General features: G+C 41.9%; 2 protein-coding genes across 2 annotated transcripts; both read left to right on the top strand.

Moving 5' to 3' along the window:
- The first annotated feature begins 1,202 nt into the window (after positions 1-1,202).
- LOC127925607 (fatty acid binding protein 1-B.1-like) lies at positions 1,203-3,029 on the top strand. The gene is made up of 4 exons (XM_052510631.1): positions 1,203-1,364; positions 2,052-2,224; positions 2,574-2,666; positions 2,938-3,029. Exons 1-4 carry the CDS (start codon positions 1,298-1,300, stop codon positions 2,986-2,988), a joined length of 384 nt encoding a protein of 127 aa, XP_052366591.1. The 5' UTR covers positions 1,203-1,297; the 3' UTR covers positions 2,989-3,029.
- Positions 3,030-9,839: 6,810 nt separating this feature from the next.
- On the top strand, positions 9,840-11,670 carry LOC118362795 (fatty acid binding protein 1-B.1-like). Its single transcript, XM_035743414.2, has 4 exons — positions 9,840-10,001; positions 10,689-10,861; positions 11,215-11,307; positions 11,579-11,670. Exons 1-4 carry the CDS (start codon positions 9,935-9,937, stop codon positions 11,627-11,629), a joined length of 384 nt encoding a protein of 127 aa, XP_035599307.1. The 5' UTR covers positions 9,840-9,934; the 3' UTR covers positions 11,630-11,670.
- Positions 11,671-14,396: the final 2,726 nt, after the last annotated feature.

The raw sequence follows: 14,396 nt of genomic DNA, 5'->3' as shown, positions 1-14,396 counted from the left end.
AGCATCAGCTGTTCCGGACGAGTGTGTGATCACGCTCTCCGTAGCAGAAGTGAGTAAGAGCTTTAAACAGGTCAACATTCACAAGGCCGCAGGGCTAGAACGATTACCAGGACGTGTACTCCGAGCACGCACTGACTGACTGGCAAGTGTCTTCACTTAACCAACTGATTAATCAGTGTTATTCTCTGAGTTTGTTGGACTTCAGAAGGAAAATAAATGTAGCTAATGGGTGAGCGTTTGTTCACTCAACAAACTTTGCTCACAGTGAGCTGAATGTATAAAAACTTGTTGAGTCTAATTACAATTTCATGTTTGTTTTTGGAAGTCAACACTGTATGTTGGTTCAGCTATATTCCCAGATGTGGAGCAAACTCACAACCCTATTGCAGCTGGTTGCCTTACAATTGTACGTTGAATTTTTTATGACCTGTGTTTTTGCATGTACATTGATTGATTGGTTGATTATCTTAAGCTACACCAACATAAGTAACATACATTTTTCTAAAGTAATCCAATCTGTTATTAGTTGGACTTTTTGCATCTGTTACTGATATGGCTATTCCAGTTATTATTGAGACTACCTACATCAAATAGAAGTATTTCCTGGCAGTCATTGTCAGTGCAGGTTGGGGGTGATTAACGTTCTCTGGCTGGATTCCAATTTTTCAAGTTGAATTGTATGTTCACTCAACGTCAAATGAAAAGTTGAGTGAACATTAAAATTCAACTTGAGAATGTATGTTGTTTCAGCTATATGCCAAACATTTTTGCAAACTCACAATCCTATTGCAGTCTGCTGCCTTACCATTGTACATTGATTCAACTTTTTTATAGTGCAGGGAGACAAAATACACCTCTCAACTCAAAGTGCAATGTAGCCTAGTTTAATTTCAACACAGGTGTATAGCGAGATAAAGTCAAGTTGAATTTGAAATGTGTTGATTGATCCATACACTTGTATTACAATGATGAGACTGCTTATCATTTTTCTAAGGAGTCGAGGAGGCCTTGTTTATCAAATCAATGATCACTCACACCGCCAAAGTAGAAGAAGAGAGGATGAGAAGTGGAGTACAATAAAGTTGACCAATGCGATGTAGATTAGTTGCCCTTGGCTGGGAAGCTGACCCTAGATCTGTGCCTACAGGCAAGTAGCAGGGAAGATATGAGGGGGAGGGGTTCTCAATTGAAGACACCTTTAGTTAGTTAATGAGTGCAGGGCTGGGCTGGATAGATGGGGGTATAAAGACAAGCAGGGAGCTGTGGTTGACTCTACTGTCACTGTCTTATAGTCACCATGTCTTTCTCAGGGAAATACCAGATGGAGTCACATGACAACTTTGAGTCTTTCATGGAGGCTGTTGGTAAGTCTTGCTGTTGGGTTTGTACATTTGATTAGACTTGGGGTGTTAATTTCAGAAGTCGTAGTCCTTTCAGTAATGATGTTCAATGGTGACTGCGAATGCAATAGTTACTTCTGAGTAGCAAACCCAGGTAGCACATTAGTTTCCTTGGATGTTCTGGGAACAGAATGTGTCTTGATTAATGTTCGTTGTTTTTGTATGGGAAGTTCTTTAATGTTCTGAGAACATGACTGTAACTGATAGCCTACAGAACATTATGCTGAAGTACTGACATTCCCACAGGAGAATATTTAAAGTCAGCTGAACAACTTGAGAACATTCCCAATGTAAAATGACTAATGTTCCTAGAACTTTACCTTAAATTAAAGTCTGAACTTTCAGGAAATATTCTGATCAAATAATGAAATGCCAAGAAAATAACATTTGGCAAATTCCTTTAATGAGAATGTTCCAAAGCCAAGCAACTGTCCTGCACCATTACCAGAATGTGGTATGCAAAATAACCAAGCCCTAAAATGTATGGTCCTCAGAATGTTATGTGCTAGCTGGGAATGCATTCAGATCATTGTGTTGCCATATTATAGTGCATACTTCAGTAGTAATAATTCAATGTTCATGTCCCACTTCATTAACTTTTTTTAGTACTAAAAAGCACCGTCTATGACTCTCGCTGCCGCAAACATGTAGGTCTCCCTGATGAGCTTATCCAGGAGGGCAAAGACATCAAGAGCATCTCTGAGATTGAGGAGACTGGAGACCACTTCAAGGTGACTGTCACCACGGGGACAAAGATCCTCACCAACTCCTTCACCATTGGCCAGGAGACGGAGCTCGAGTCGCCGACCGGGGAGAAAGTCAATGTGGGTGGCGCATGTCACAACCCAACCATGAGTTTCATACATGTAGCCTGGGTTTATCCATCTCTCTACATATACAGCAAGTATCTAACTAAACTAAGTTCAGCTGATGTGGGGTTAGTTCAGGTCCCAGTGACGTTGTGGGAGGACTGACTTTCGTTGGCAGAATCTCCTCTGCTCTCCAGGGACTGGGCGCACAGTTGCGTCTCAAAACCAACTCACACACCTGATGCACACTGTCACTTTTTCTTCTCCATATATGGCCATCCAACTTGGGCCTGTTATTGGTCCTAGTTGACTGTAGTTGGTGACCACTGCTTTCAGATCTAACCGTTGACCTCTCCTGTTTCAGTCTGTGGTGATGAGGGAAGGTAACAAGCTGACGGCCATCCTGAATGGGATCGAATATGTCACAGAACTTACAGATGCAAACACCCTCGTCAACGTGAGTCTGGAGCATATGGCTGGGGGTTTCACGAAGTGACAATTTCAGGGTTAATTTATACCATTAACAAAATGGCTAGTCTATGACAGTGCCGTGAACGCAATTCAACAGTTTGCTGCCGCCAATGTTCTAATTGCATGCTGACCCCACCGCTCGCGTCGCAAAATAAATGTACGTGTTATTCAATCATTGCACCCACACTGCTTGCGCGCCACAGCAGGCATCTGCGTGGCATCTGCGTGTAATGATTACAGATGCTTTCTCTTTTCAGACAATGACTCTGTCTGGCATGTCATACAAGAGGACCAGCAAACGAATGTGAAGATCTACTGCACTCTTTGGATAAATAAAATGTGAAAGGCATTGAATGGTCTGGTCTCAGCATTTCATATCAATGAGTAGAACTTCAGGGGAAAATTGAAGCTTGAGTTGGATGAATGTGGTATTCAATAGAATAGCGTAGTTCCGTGAACATTACACTCGGGCCAAAATGGATTTTCTACATTTTAATGTGACTGCTTTATAGCAAATGTGAACCCAGCAGTGTGGAACTACCAAAGCCTTCATTTCTATCTAGTCTGTTGCAATATGGGTCAGAATCCTACCACATTGGGTGCATCAGTTTAAAAGCAGATTCCTTAATTTCCAGTTATTTTTGAAAATCAAGTTTCAGGCAATGTTTTTGGACATTGCTTTCACTAGTTCCACCCCAGTGTAGCTGACAAGGGGCGAAAGGTGGACCATTTGAGGGTGACTGGTTTCCCAGCTACAGTGTGGTTGGAAAAGCTAAGGACCCTGGGACTAAACACCTCCCTCTGCAACTGGATCCTGCACTTCCTGATTCAGTATTCAGATTACAAAGTTATAATTTCCCAATATAACCTTTCAGATATTTTCATATCTGATCAATAGTCTTCTGATTATTTATTTTACCTCGCGTTAGTCTAATTCCAAACGTCGTAAATTGTTGCTTATCTGTACGAACCAATCTTCACTGAGTCATCCACACATCAATTGTCCTATTATTTATTAAGAAATTCACAAATGCATAAACAAACTTGGTAAATGTGGTTTATATGAAATGATAGAATGTGTCCTAGTAGGCTGAACCGGCATGGCGGCTTGTTAGACAAAGGGGAAAATGGGGGGTCGACTAAGAGTTAATTATAACAATTCAAATGCTAGTCCTTTACACATGAACGCTCACTCATTCGGGAACAATTGCAATCAATACATATATTTACGCTCAGTGTGTCGTCTTGATCGCTGGTGAAAAGTTGTCTTTTGTAGAATTGTCCGTCTCTGTCTTGGTTAGAGGGGACATTCGTTATAGAATGGATGTTTCGGCGGTTGTCATTCTTCGCGTTCAATGATACTGAATTCCTAGCTGCAGACTAGTAATTAATATCAGACTTATTCTCATTCTGTCGGTATCGATAGTCTAAGAGTTTAACCACGTGGTATGGTTAAAAGATTCTACAACCTTTGTCCTACCCTAATGGAGAAAAACATGGTCTGCTGATCGAAAACTCGAGTGTGGGTTTTATTCGGAAGGGCCGACGAGGGCTGTCCCAGGATGTCTGACCCTAACTGGGCTCAGGGGCGGTCCTCTGATTTAGTTCAAATCAAAAGGGAATAGTATTTTTCTTCATTAAACAGTCCACAATCATATTACACAATAATACAAACAGTATCATACTCACTCATTCAGCTTATACAACAATTAGATGTAAAACCTCATATGTGCGGCTATTATAAAAACAGCATTATGGAAATGTGGCCACACCGTCTCTCTTGAGCTTCCCAAGTTGCGACAAACGGACCAGTTCGTAGCTGGATTCTTCACCGATCTTTTATACTCGAAAATGATACTCATTCTACTTAAACATCCTTTACTCCAACTGTCTTCATAATCTAGGTGGGATCAGGTCATAGAGATGCATTTTAATCTTGCAGATCATCCTGTGTGAGTTTCATGTCTTACCTCAAGGTCTTGGTGTGGGTTCTCTGCTGGATGGCATAGGCCTTACACATGCAGTGTCCCACCTATTTTCCCTACCTGCCAGAGGGGGCACCCCTGCATTCATTGTTACCATCCCCAGAGCGGTGTCAGGATGGTATAGTTTACTGTCAAAGTAATATTGAGCCATTTATACTGCACAAATATAAACGCAATATGTCAAGTCTTTTCATGTGCTGCGTCTTGTGACCGTAGCGTACGTGTAGGCAGGACCAAATCGGAGAAATAGGTAGGAGCAAGCCCATGTATTGCTTTGTAGGTTAGCAGTAAAATCTTGATATCAGCCCGAGCCTTAACATGATGCCAGTATAGAGAGGCTAGCACTGGAGTAATTTGATACAATTTTGGTGTTCTAGTCAAGATTTCAGAAGCCGTGTTCAGCACTAACTGAAATGTATTTAGTGCTTTATCCAGGTAGCTGGAGAGCAGAGCATTTCAGTAGTCTAATCTAGAAGTAACAAAAACTCAGATTCATTTTTCTACATTATTTTTGGACAAAAGATTACTGATTTTTGCAGTGTTACAAAGTTGGAAAAAAGTTGTCCTTGAAATATTCTTGATGTGTTTGTCAAAAGAGAGATGAGGGTCCAGAGTAATGCCGAGGTCAAAATCAAATCCAATTTATTTATATAGCCCTTCGTGATATCTCAAAGTGCTGTACAGAAACCCAGCCTAAAACCCCAAACAGCAAGCAATACAGGTGTAGAAGCATGGTAGCTAGGAAAACCTCCCTAGAAAGGCCAAAACCTAGGAAGAAATCTAGAGAGGAACCAGGCTATGAGGGGTGGCTATTCCTCTTCTGGCTGTGCCGGGTGGAGATTATAACAGAACATGGCCAAGATGTTCAAATGTTCATAAATGACCAGCATGGTCAAATAATAATAATCACAGGCAGAACAGTTGAAACTGGAGCAGCAGAACGGCCAGGTGGACTGGGGACAGCAAGGAGTCATCATGCCAGGTAGTCCTGAGGCAAGGTCCCAGGGCTCAGGTCCTCCGAGAGAGAAAGAGAGAGAGAAAGAGAGAATTAGAGACAGCATACTTAAATTCACACAGGACACCGGATAAGACAGGAGAAGTACTCCAGATATAACAAACTGACCCGAGCCCCCGACACATAAACTACTGCAGCATAAATACTGGAGGCTGAGACAGGAGGGAGGGGTCAGGAGACACTGTGGCCCCATCCGTTGATACCCCCGGACAGGGCCAAACAGGAAGGATATAACCCCACCCACTTTGCCAAAGCACAGCCCCCACGCCACTAGAGGGATATCTTCAACCACCAACTTACCATCCTGAGACAAGGCCGGGTATAGCCCACAAAGATCTCCGCCACGACACAACCCAAGGGGGGGAGGGGGGCCAACCCAGACAGGAAGATCACATCAGTGACTCAACCCACTCAAGTGACGCACCCCTCCTTAGGGATGGCATGAAAGAGCACCAGTAAGCCAGTGACTCAGCCCTGTAATAGGGTTAGAGGCAGAGAATCCCAGTGGAAAGAGGGGCACCGGCCAGGCAGAGACAGCAAGGGCGGTTCGTAGCTCCAGAGCCTTTCCATTCACCTTCACACTCCTGGGCCAGACTAGACTCAATCATATGACCCACTGAAGAGATGAGTCTTCAGTGAAGACTTAAAGGTTGAGACCTAGTTTGCGTCTCTCACATGGGTAGGCAGACCATTCCATAAAAATGGAGCTCTATAGGAGAAAGCCCTGCCTCAAACTGTTTGCTTAGAAATTCTAGGGACAATTAGGAGGCCTGCGTCTTGTGACCGTAGCTTACGTGTAGGTATGTACGGCAGGACCAAATCAGAGAGATAGGTAGGAGCAAGCCCATGTAATGCTTTGTAGGTTAGCAGTAAAACCTTGAAATCAGCCCTTGCCTTGACAGGAAGCCAGTGTAGGGAGGCTAGCACTGGAGTAATATGATCAAATTTCCTTCACAGTTTCATTTTAGACGACTGTACAACCATCAAGATGAATTGTAAGATCCAACAGAAGATCTCTTTGCTTCTTGGGACCTAGAACAAGCATCTCTGTTTTGTCCGAGTTCAAAAGTAAAACATTTGCCGCCATCCACTTCCTAATGTTTGAAACACAGGCTTCCAGGGTAGGACATTTTGGGGCTTCACCATGTTTCATCGAAATTTACAGCTGTGTGTCGTCCGCATAGCAGTGAAAGAGGTAGAATATATAGTGAAAACAATAGTGGTCCTAAAACAGAACCTTGAGGCACACCAAAACATACATTTGATTTGTCAGAGGACAAACCTTCCACACAGATGAACTGATATCTTTCCGACAGATAAGATCAAAACCAGGCAAGAACTTGTCCGTGTCGACCAATTAGGGTTTCCTATCTCTCCAAAAAATGGTGGTGATCGGTGGTGTCAAAATCAGCACTAAGGTCTGGGAGCACGAGGACAGATGCAGAGCCTTGGTCTGACGCCATTAAAAAGGTAAATTACCACCATGAGTGAAGTCTCAGTGCTATGATGGGGTCTTAAACCAGACTGAAGCGTTTCATGTACATTATTTGTCTTCAGGAAGGCAGAGAGATGCTGGGCAATATTATTGTTATTATTTTTTTAGAGGAATAGGATATTCGATATCGGCCAGGTTAATGTTTTGCTTTTCCAATAGAGAGGCTTTATTACTGCCACTTTTAGAGAGTTTGGTACATATCTGGAGGATAGAGAGCCATCCATTATGCTCAACAAAGGAGGGGCAAGCACAGGAAGTAGCTCTTTAAACTACTGAGTTGGAATAGGGGCAAGTACGCAGCTTGAAGGTTTAGAGGACATGACTATTTTCATGTGTCAAGAGATACAGGATTAGAAAACTTGAGTGTCTCCATTGATCCTAAGTCCTGGCAGTTCTGTGCAGACTCAGGACAACTGAGCTTTGGAGAAATACGCAGATTCAAAGAGGAGTCCGTAATTTGCTTCCTAATGATCATGATCTTTTCGTCGTAGAAGTTCAGGAATTCATCACTGATGAAGTGAAATACATCCTCTCTTGGGGTATGCTGCTTTTTAGTTACCTTTGTGACAGTATCAAAAATACATTTAGGATTGTTCTTATTCTCCTCAATTAGGTTGTAAAAATAGGATGATCGAGCAGCAGTGAGGGTTCTTTGACATTGCACAGTACTGTCTTTTCCAAGACTTCCAGTTTGGTGGAGAGGCACTTCCGTTCCAATTTTCTGGAAGCTTGCTTCAGGGCTCTGATATTTTCTGTATACCAGGGAGCTAATTTCTTGTGACAAATTTTCTTTTGATTTTTTGAGGTGCGACAGCATCTAGGGTATTACGCTAAACGTTCAATTTAGATCCTCAGTTAGGTGGTTAACCGATGTTTGTACTCCGACGTCCTTGGGTAGGTGGAGGGAGTCTGGAAGGGCATTTAGGAATTGTTGGGTTGTCCGAGAATTTATAGCATGACTTTTGATGATCCTCGGTTGGGGTCTGAGCAGATTATTTGTTGCAAGTGCAAACGTAATATGATGGTGGTTCGATAGTCCAGGATTATGAGGAACAACATTTAGATCCACAATATTTATTCCACGGGACAAAACTAGATCAAGGGCATGACTGTGGCAATGAGTAGGCCCGGAGACATGTTGGATAAAACCCACTAAAAAGTTATTGAGTAGGCTGCATAGATTTCATGACTAAAAGCTCAAAAGACGAAAATGTAGTCGTTTTTTGTTGTCAATAAAAATGTGCTGTCGGAAATTTTAGAAACGCCTCCGCCTATGTGGGATATGCGGGGGATATGGTCACTCGTGTAACCAGGAGGAGAGGCCTCATTTAACACAGTAAATCCATTAGGCTTGAACCATGTTTCAGTCAGGCCAGTCACATCAACATTATGATCAGTGTTTAGCCATCCAGACGAGCTAAATTACTTCTATGCTCGCTTCGAGGCAAGTAACACTGAAACATGCAATGAGAGCATCAGCTGTTCCGGATGAGTGTGTGATCACGCTCTCCGTAGCAGAAGTGAGAAAGAGCTTTAAACAGGTCAACATTCACAAGGCCGCAGGGCTAGAACGATTACCAGGACGTGTACTCCGAGCATGCACTGACTGACTGGCAAGTGTCTTCACTTAACCAACTGATTAATCAGTGTTATTCTCTGAGTTTGTTGGACTTCAGAAGGAAAATACATGTAGCTAATGGGTGAACGTTTGTTCACTCAACAAACTTTGCTCACAGTGAGCTGAATGTATAAAAACTTGTTGAGTCTAATTACAATTTCATGTTTGTTTTTGGAAGTCAACACTGTATGTTGGTTCAGCTATATTCCCAGATGTGGAGCAAACTCACAACCCTATTGCAGCTGGTTGCCTTACAATTGTACGTTGAATTTTTTATGACCTGTGTTTTTGCATGTACATTGATTGGTTGATTATCTTAAGCTACACCAACATAAGTAACATACATTTTTCTAAAGTAATCCAATCTGTTATTAGTTGGACTTTTTGCATCTGTTACTGAGATGGCTATTCCAGTTATTATTGAGACTACCTACATCAAATAGAAGTATTTCCTGGCAGTCATTGTCAGTGCAGGTTGGGGGTGATTAACGTTCTCTGGCTGGATTCCAATTCTTCAAGTTGAATTGTATGTTCACTCAACGTCAAATGAAAAGTTGAGTGAACATTAAAATTCAACTTGAGAATGTATGTTGGTTCAGCTATATGCCAAACATTTTTGCAAACTCACAATCCTATTGCAGTCTGCTGCCTTACAATTGTACATTGATTCAACTTTTTTATAGTGCAGGGAGACAAAATACACCTCTCAACTCAAAGTGCAATGTAGCCTAGTTTAATTTCAACACAGGTGTATAGCGAGATAAAGTCAAGTTGAATTTGAAATGTGTTGATTGATCCATACACTTGTATTACAATGATGAGACTGCTTATCATTTTTCTAAGGAGTCGAGGAGGCCTTGTTTATCAAATCAATGATCACTCACACCGCCAAAGTAGAAGAAGAGAGGATGAGAAGTGGAGTACAATAAAGTTGACCGATGTAGATTAGTTGCCCTTGGCTGGGAAGCTGACCCTAGATCTGTGCCTACAGGCAAGTAGCAGGGAAGATATGAGGGGGAGGGGTTCTCAATTGAAGACACCTTTAGTTAGTTAATGAGTGCAGGGCTGGGCTGTATAGATGGGGGTATAAAGACAAGCAGGGAGCTGTGGTTGACTCTACTGTCACTGTCTTATAGTCACCATGTCTTTCTCAGGGAAATACCAGATGGAGTCACATGACAACTTTGAGTCTTTCATGGAGGCTGTTGGTAAGTCTTGCTGTTGGGTTTGTACATTTGATTAGACTTGGGGTGTTAATTTCAGAAGTCGTAGTCCTTTCAGTAATGATGTTCAATGGTGACTGCGAATGCAATGGTTACTTCTGAGTAGCAAACCCAGGTAGCACATTAGTTTCCTTGGATGTTCTGGGAACAGAATGTGTCTTGATTAATGTTCGTTGTTTTTGTATGGCAAGTTCTTTAGTGTTCTGAGAACATGACTGTAACTGAGAGCCTACAGAACATTATGCTGAAGTACTGACATTCCCACAGGAGAATATTTAAAGTCAGCTGAACAACTTGAGAACATTCCCAATGTAAAATGACTAATGTTCCTAGAACTTTACCTTAAATTAGTCTGAACTTTCAGGAAATATTCTGATCAAATAATGAAATGCCAAGAAAATAACATTTGGCAAATTCCTTTAATGAGAATGTTCCAAAGCCAAGCAACTGTCCTGCACCATTACCAGAATGTGGTATGCAAAATAACCAAGCCCTAAAATGTATGGTCCTCAGAATGTTATGTGCTAGCTGGGAATGCATTCAGATCATTGTGTTGCCATATTATAGTGCATACTTCAGTAGTAATAATTCAATGTTCATGTCCCACTTCATTAACTTTTTGTAGTACTAAAAAGCACCGTCTATGACTCTCTCGCTGCCGCAAACATGTAGGTCTCCCTGATGAGCTTATCCAGGAGGGCAAAGACATCAAGAGCATCTCTGAGATTGAGGAGACTGGAGACCACTTCAAGGTGACTGTCACCACGGGGACAAAGATCCTCACCAACTCCTTCACCATTGGCCAGGAGACGGAGCTCGAGTCGCCGACCGGGGAGAAAGTCAATGTGGGTGGCGCATGTCACAACCCAACCATGAGTTTCATACATGTAGCCTGGGTTTATCCATCTCTCTACATATACAGCAAGTATCTAACTAAACTATAAGTTCAGCTGATGTGGGGTTAGTTCAGGTCCCAGTGACGTTGCGGGAGGACTGACTTTCGTTGGCAGAATCTCCTCTGCTCTCCAGGGACTGGGCGCACAGTTGCGTCTCAAAACCAACTCACACACCTGATGCACACTGTCACTTTTTCTTCTCCATATATGGCCATCCAACTTGTGCCTGTTAAATTGGTCCTAGTTGACTGTAGTTGGTGACCACTGCTTTCAGATCTAACCGTTGACCTCTCCTGTTTCAGTCTGTGGTGATGAGGGAAGGTAACAAGCTGACGGCCATCCTGAATGGGATCGAATATGTCACAGAACTTACAGATGCAAACACCCTCGTCAACGTGAGTCTGGAGCATATGGCTGGGGGTTTCACGAAGTGACAATTTCAGGGTTAATTTATACCATTAACAAAATGGCTAGTCTATGACAGTGCCGTGAACGCAATTCAACAGTTTGCTGCCGCCAATGTTCTAATTGCATGCTGACCCCACCGCTCGCGTCGCAAAATAAATGTACGTGTTATTCAATCATTGCACCCACACTGCTTGCGCGCCACAGCAGGCATCTGCGTGGCGTCTGCGTGTAATGATTACAGATGCTTTCTCTTTTCAGACAATGACTCTGTCTGGCATGTCATACAAGAGGACCAGCAAACGAATGTGAAGATCTACTGCACTCTTTGGATAAATAAAATGTGAAAGGCATTGAATGGTCTGGTCTCAGCATTTCATATCAATGAGTAGAACTTCAGGGGAAAATTGAAGTTTGAGTTGGATGAATGTGGTATTCAATAGAATAGCGTAGTTCTGTGAACATTACACTCGGGCCAAAATGGATTTTCTACATTTTAATGTGACTGCTTTATAGCAAATGTGAACCCAGCAGTGTGGAACTACCAAAGCCTTCATTTCTATCTAGTCTGTTGCAATATGGGTCAGAATCCTACCACATTGGGTGCATCAGTTTAAAAGCAGATTCCTCAATTTCCAGTAATTTTTGAAAATCAAGTTTCAGGCAATGCTTTTGGACATTGCTTTCACTAGTTCCACCCCAGTGTAGCTGACAAAGGGCTAAAGGTGCACCATTTGAGGGTGACCGGTTTCCCAGCTACAGTGTGGTTGGAAAAGCTAAGGACCCTGGGACTAAACACCTCCCTCTGCAACTGGATCCTGCACTTCCTGATTCAGTATTCAGATTACAAAGTTATAATTTCCCAATATAACCTTTCAGATATTTTCATATCTGATCAATAGTCTTCTGATTATTTATTTTACCTCGCGTTAGTCTAATTCCAAACGTCGTAAATTGTTGCTTATCTGTACGAACCAATCTTCACTGAGTCATCCACACATCAATTGTCCTATTATTTATTAAGAAATTCACAAATGCATAAACAAACTTGGTAAATGTGGTTTATATGAAATGATAGAATGTGTCCTAGTAGGCTGAACAAAGGCATGGCGGATGTTAGACAAAGGGGAAAATGGGGGTCGACTAAGAGTTAATTATAACAATTCAAATGCTAGTCCTTTACACATGAACGCCACTCATTCGGGAACAATTGCAATCAATACATATATTTACGCTCAGTGTGGCGTCTTGATCATGGTGAAAAGTTGTCTTTTGTAGAATTGTCCGTCTCTGTCTTGGTTAGAGGGGACATTCGTTATAGAATGGATGTTTCGGCTTGTCATTCTTTTAATACTGAATTCTAGCTGCAGACTAGTAATTAATATCAGACTTATTCTCATTCTGTCGGTATCGATAGTCAAGAGTTTAACCACGTGGTATGGTTAAAAGATTCTACAACCTTTGTCCTACCCTAATGGAGAAAAACATGGTCTGCTGATCGAAAACTCGAGTGTGGGTTTTTATTACAAGGGCCACTAACAAGGGCTGTCCCAGGATGTCTGACCCTAACTGGGCTCAGGGACCTCTGATTTAGTTCAAATCAAAAGGGAATAGTATTTTTTTCATTAAACAGTCCACAATCATATTACACAATAATACAAACAGTATCATACTCACTCATTCAGCTTATACAACAATTAGATGTAAAACCTCATATGTGCGGCTATTATAAAAACAGCATTATGGAAATGTGGCCACCATCTCTCTTGAGCTTCCCAAGTTGCACAAACGGACCAGTTCAGCTGGATTCTTCACCGATCTTTTATACTCGAAAATGATACTCATTCTACTTAAACATCCTTTACTCCAACTGTCTTCATAATCTAGGTGGGATCAGGTCATAGAGATGCATTTTAATCTTGCAGATCATCCTGTGTGAGTTTCATGTCTTACCTCAAGGTCTTGGTGTGGGTTCTCTGCTGGATGGCATAGGCCTTACACATGCAGTGTCCCACCTATTTTCCCTACCTGCCACCCCTGCATTCATTGTTACCATCCCCAGAGCGGTGTCAGGATGGTATAGTTTACTGTCAAAGTAATATTGAGCCATTTATACTGCACAAATATAAACGCAATTATGTCAAGTCTTTTCTTGTGCTGAAATAAAAGGTCCCAGAAATGTTCTCAAAGTGCACAAAATTGTATACATCCTTGTTAGTGAGCATTTCTCATTGTAATAAGATAATCCATCCACCTGACAGGTGTGGCATATCAGGACAGTACAAGGCCATTAAAAGGCCACTATTTGCAATAAAATGCAAAGTAATTACTTAAAAATCATACAATGTGATTTTCTGGATTTTTGTTTTAGATGCCATGTCTTCTCACAGTTGAAGTGAACCTATAAAGAATTACAGACCTCTACATGCTTTGTAAGTAGGAAAACCTGCAAAATGGCAGTGTATCAAATACTTTTTCTCCATTAGTTCTCACCACTGTACATGTATTGTCAAAGAGTGAGAATTCTGAGCTATTCCCTTCCAGTGATGTTGCCTATATACTGAAGGAGGTCAGTAAAATGGGTTCTATGAAATAGGTGGGCTGTAACAAGGAACTACAAATAGGTCAATTTAACTAAAAATACTTTTCAACCAATCTCTCAAGTGACCCCCTGGAACCCTAAATCACTTGCAGCTCATTGTTCCCGAATGGTGGCTGTTCAGCTAAGTAAAGGAGCCTTAGGAAAATGACCAAATTCTTAAAATGAACTGGCTTATGGTAGAGAAATCAGCATTTTCCCAACAGCTCTGGTGGAGAGTCCTAACAGTCAGCATGCCAATTCAGCCCCTCACTAGAGACATCTATCATTTCATAAAACTGCACATTTACCTTGTTTGTTTAGAAACTGCATTTAATGGGGACTTGTTTAGCACGCCTTTTCCTGTAGTCAACGATCAGCTCCTTTGTTGTGCTGACATTGAGGGGAGAGGTTGTCCTGGCACCACACTGCCAGGTCTCATCATTGTCAGTACACCATACCATTGGTGTTAGGTGCACCTCAAACTTGGTGTTGGATAAA

This window comes from Oncorhynchus keta, unplaced genomic scaffold, assembly GCF_023373465.1.
Source record: "Oncorhynchus keta strain PuntledgeMale-10-30-2019 unplaced genomic scaffold, Oket_V2 Un_contig_5916_pilon_pilon, whole genome shotgun sequence".
In the NCBI taxonomy this organism is placed as follows: Eukaryota; Metazoa; Chordata; class Actinopteri; order Salmoniformes; family Salmonidae; genus Oncorhynchus; species Oncorhynchus keta.
The sequence above is the reverse complement of the archived record's forward strand: the minus strand, read 5'-3'. Positions and strand labels throughout refer to the sequence as shown.

What these genes read in the sequence shown, in the direction of transcription:
- LOC127925607 (XM_052510631.1), top strand. Translation starts at nt 1,298, where the DNA reads ATGTCTTTCTCAGGGAAATACCAGATGGAGTCACATGACAACTTTGAG. An exon ending in GTCTTTCATGGAGGCTGTTG is followed by an intron (nt 1,365 to 2,051) that starts GTAAGTCTTGCT and finishes GCAAACATGTAG; the next exon opens with GTCTCCCTGATGAGCTTATC. An exon ending in ATGCAAACACCCTCGTCAAC is followed by an intron (nt 2,667 to 2,937) that starts GTGAGTCTGGAG and finishes TTCTCTTTTCAG; the next exon opens with ACAATGACTCTGTCTGGCAT.
- LOC118362795 (XM_035743414.2), top strand. Translation starts at nt 9,935, where the DNA reads ATGTCTTTCTCAGGGAAATACCAGATGGAGTCACATGACAACTTTGAG. An exon ending in CGACCGGGGAGAAAGTCAAT is followed by an intron (nt 10,862 to 11,214) that starts GTGGGTGGCGCA and finishes CTCCTGTTTCAG; the next exon opens with TCTGTGGTGATGAGGGAAGG. An exon ending in ATGCAAACACCCTCGTCAAC is followed by an intron (nt 11,308 to 11,578) that starts GTGAGTCTGGAG and finishes TTCTCTTTTCAG; the next exon opens with ACAATGACTCTGTCTGGCAT.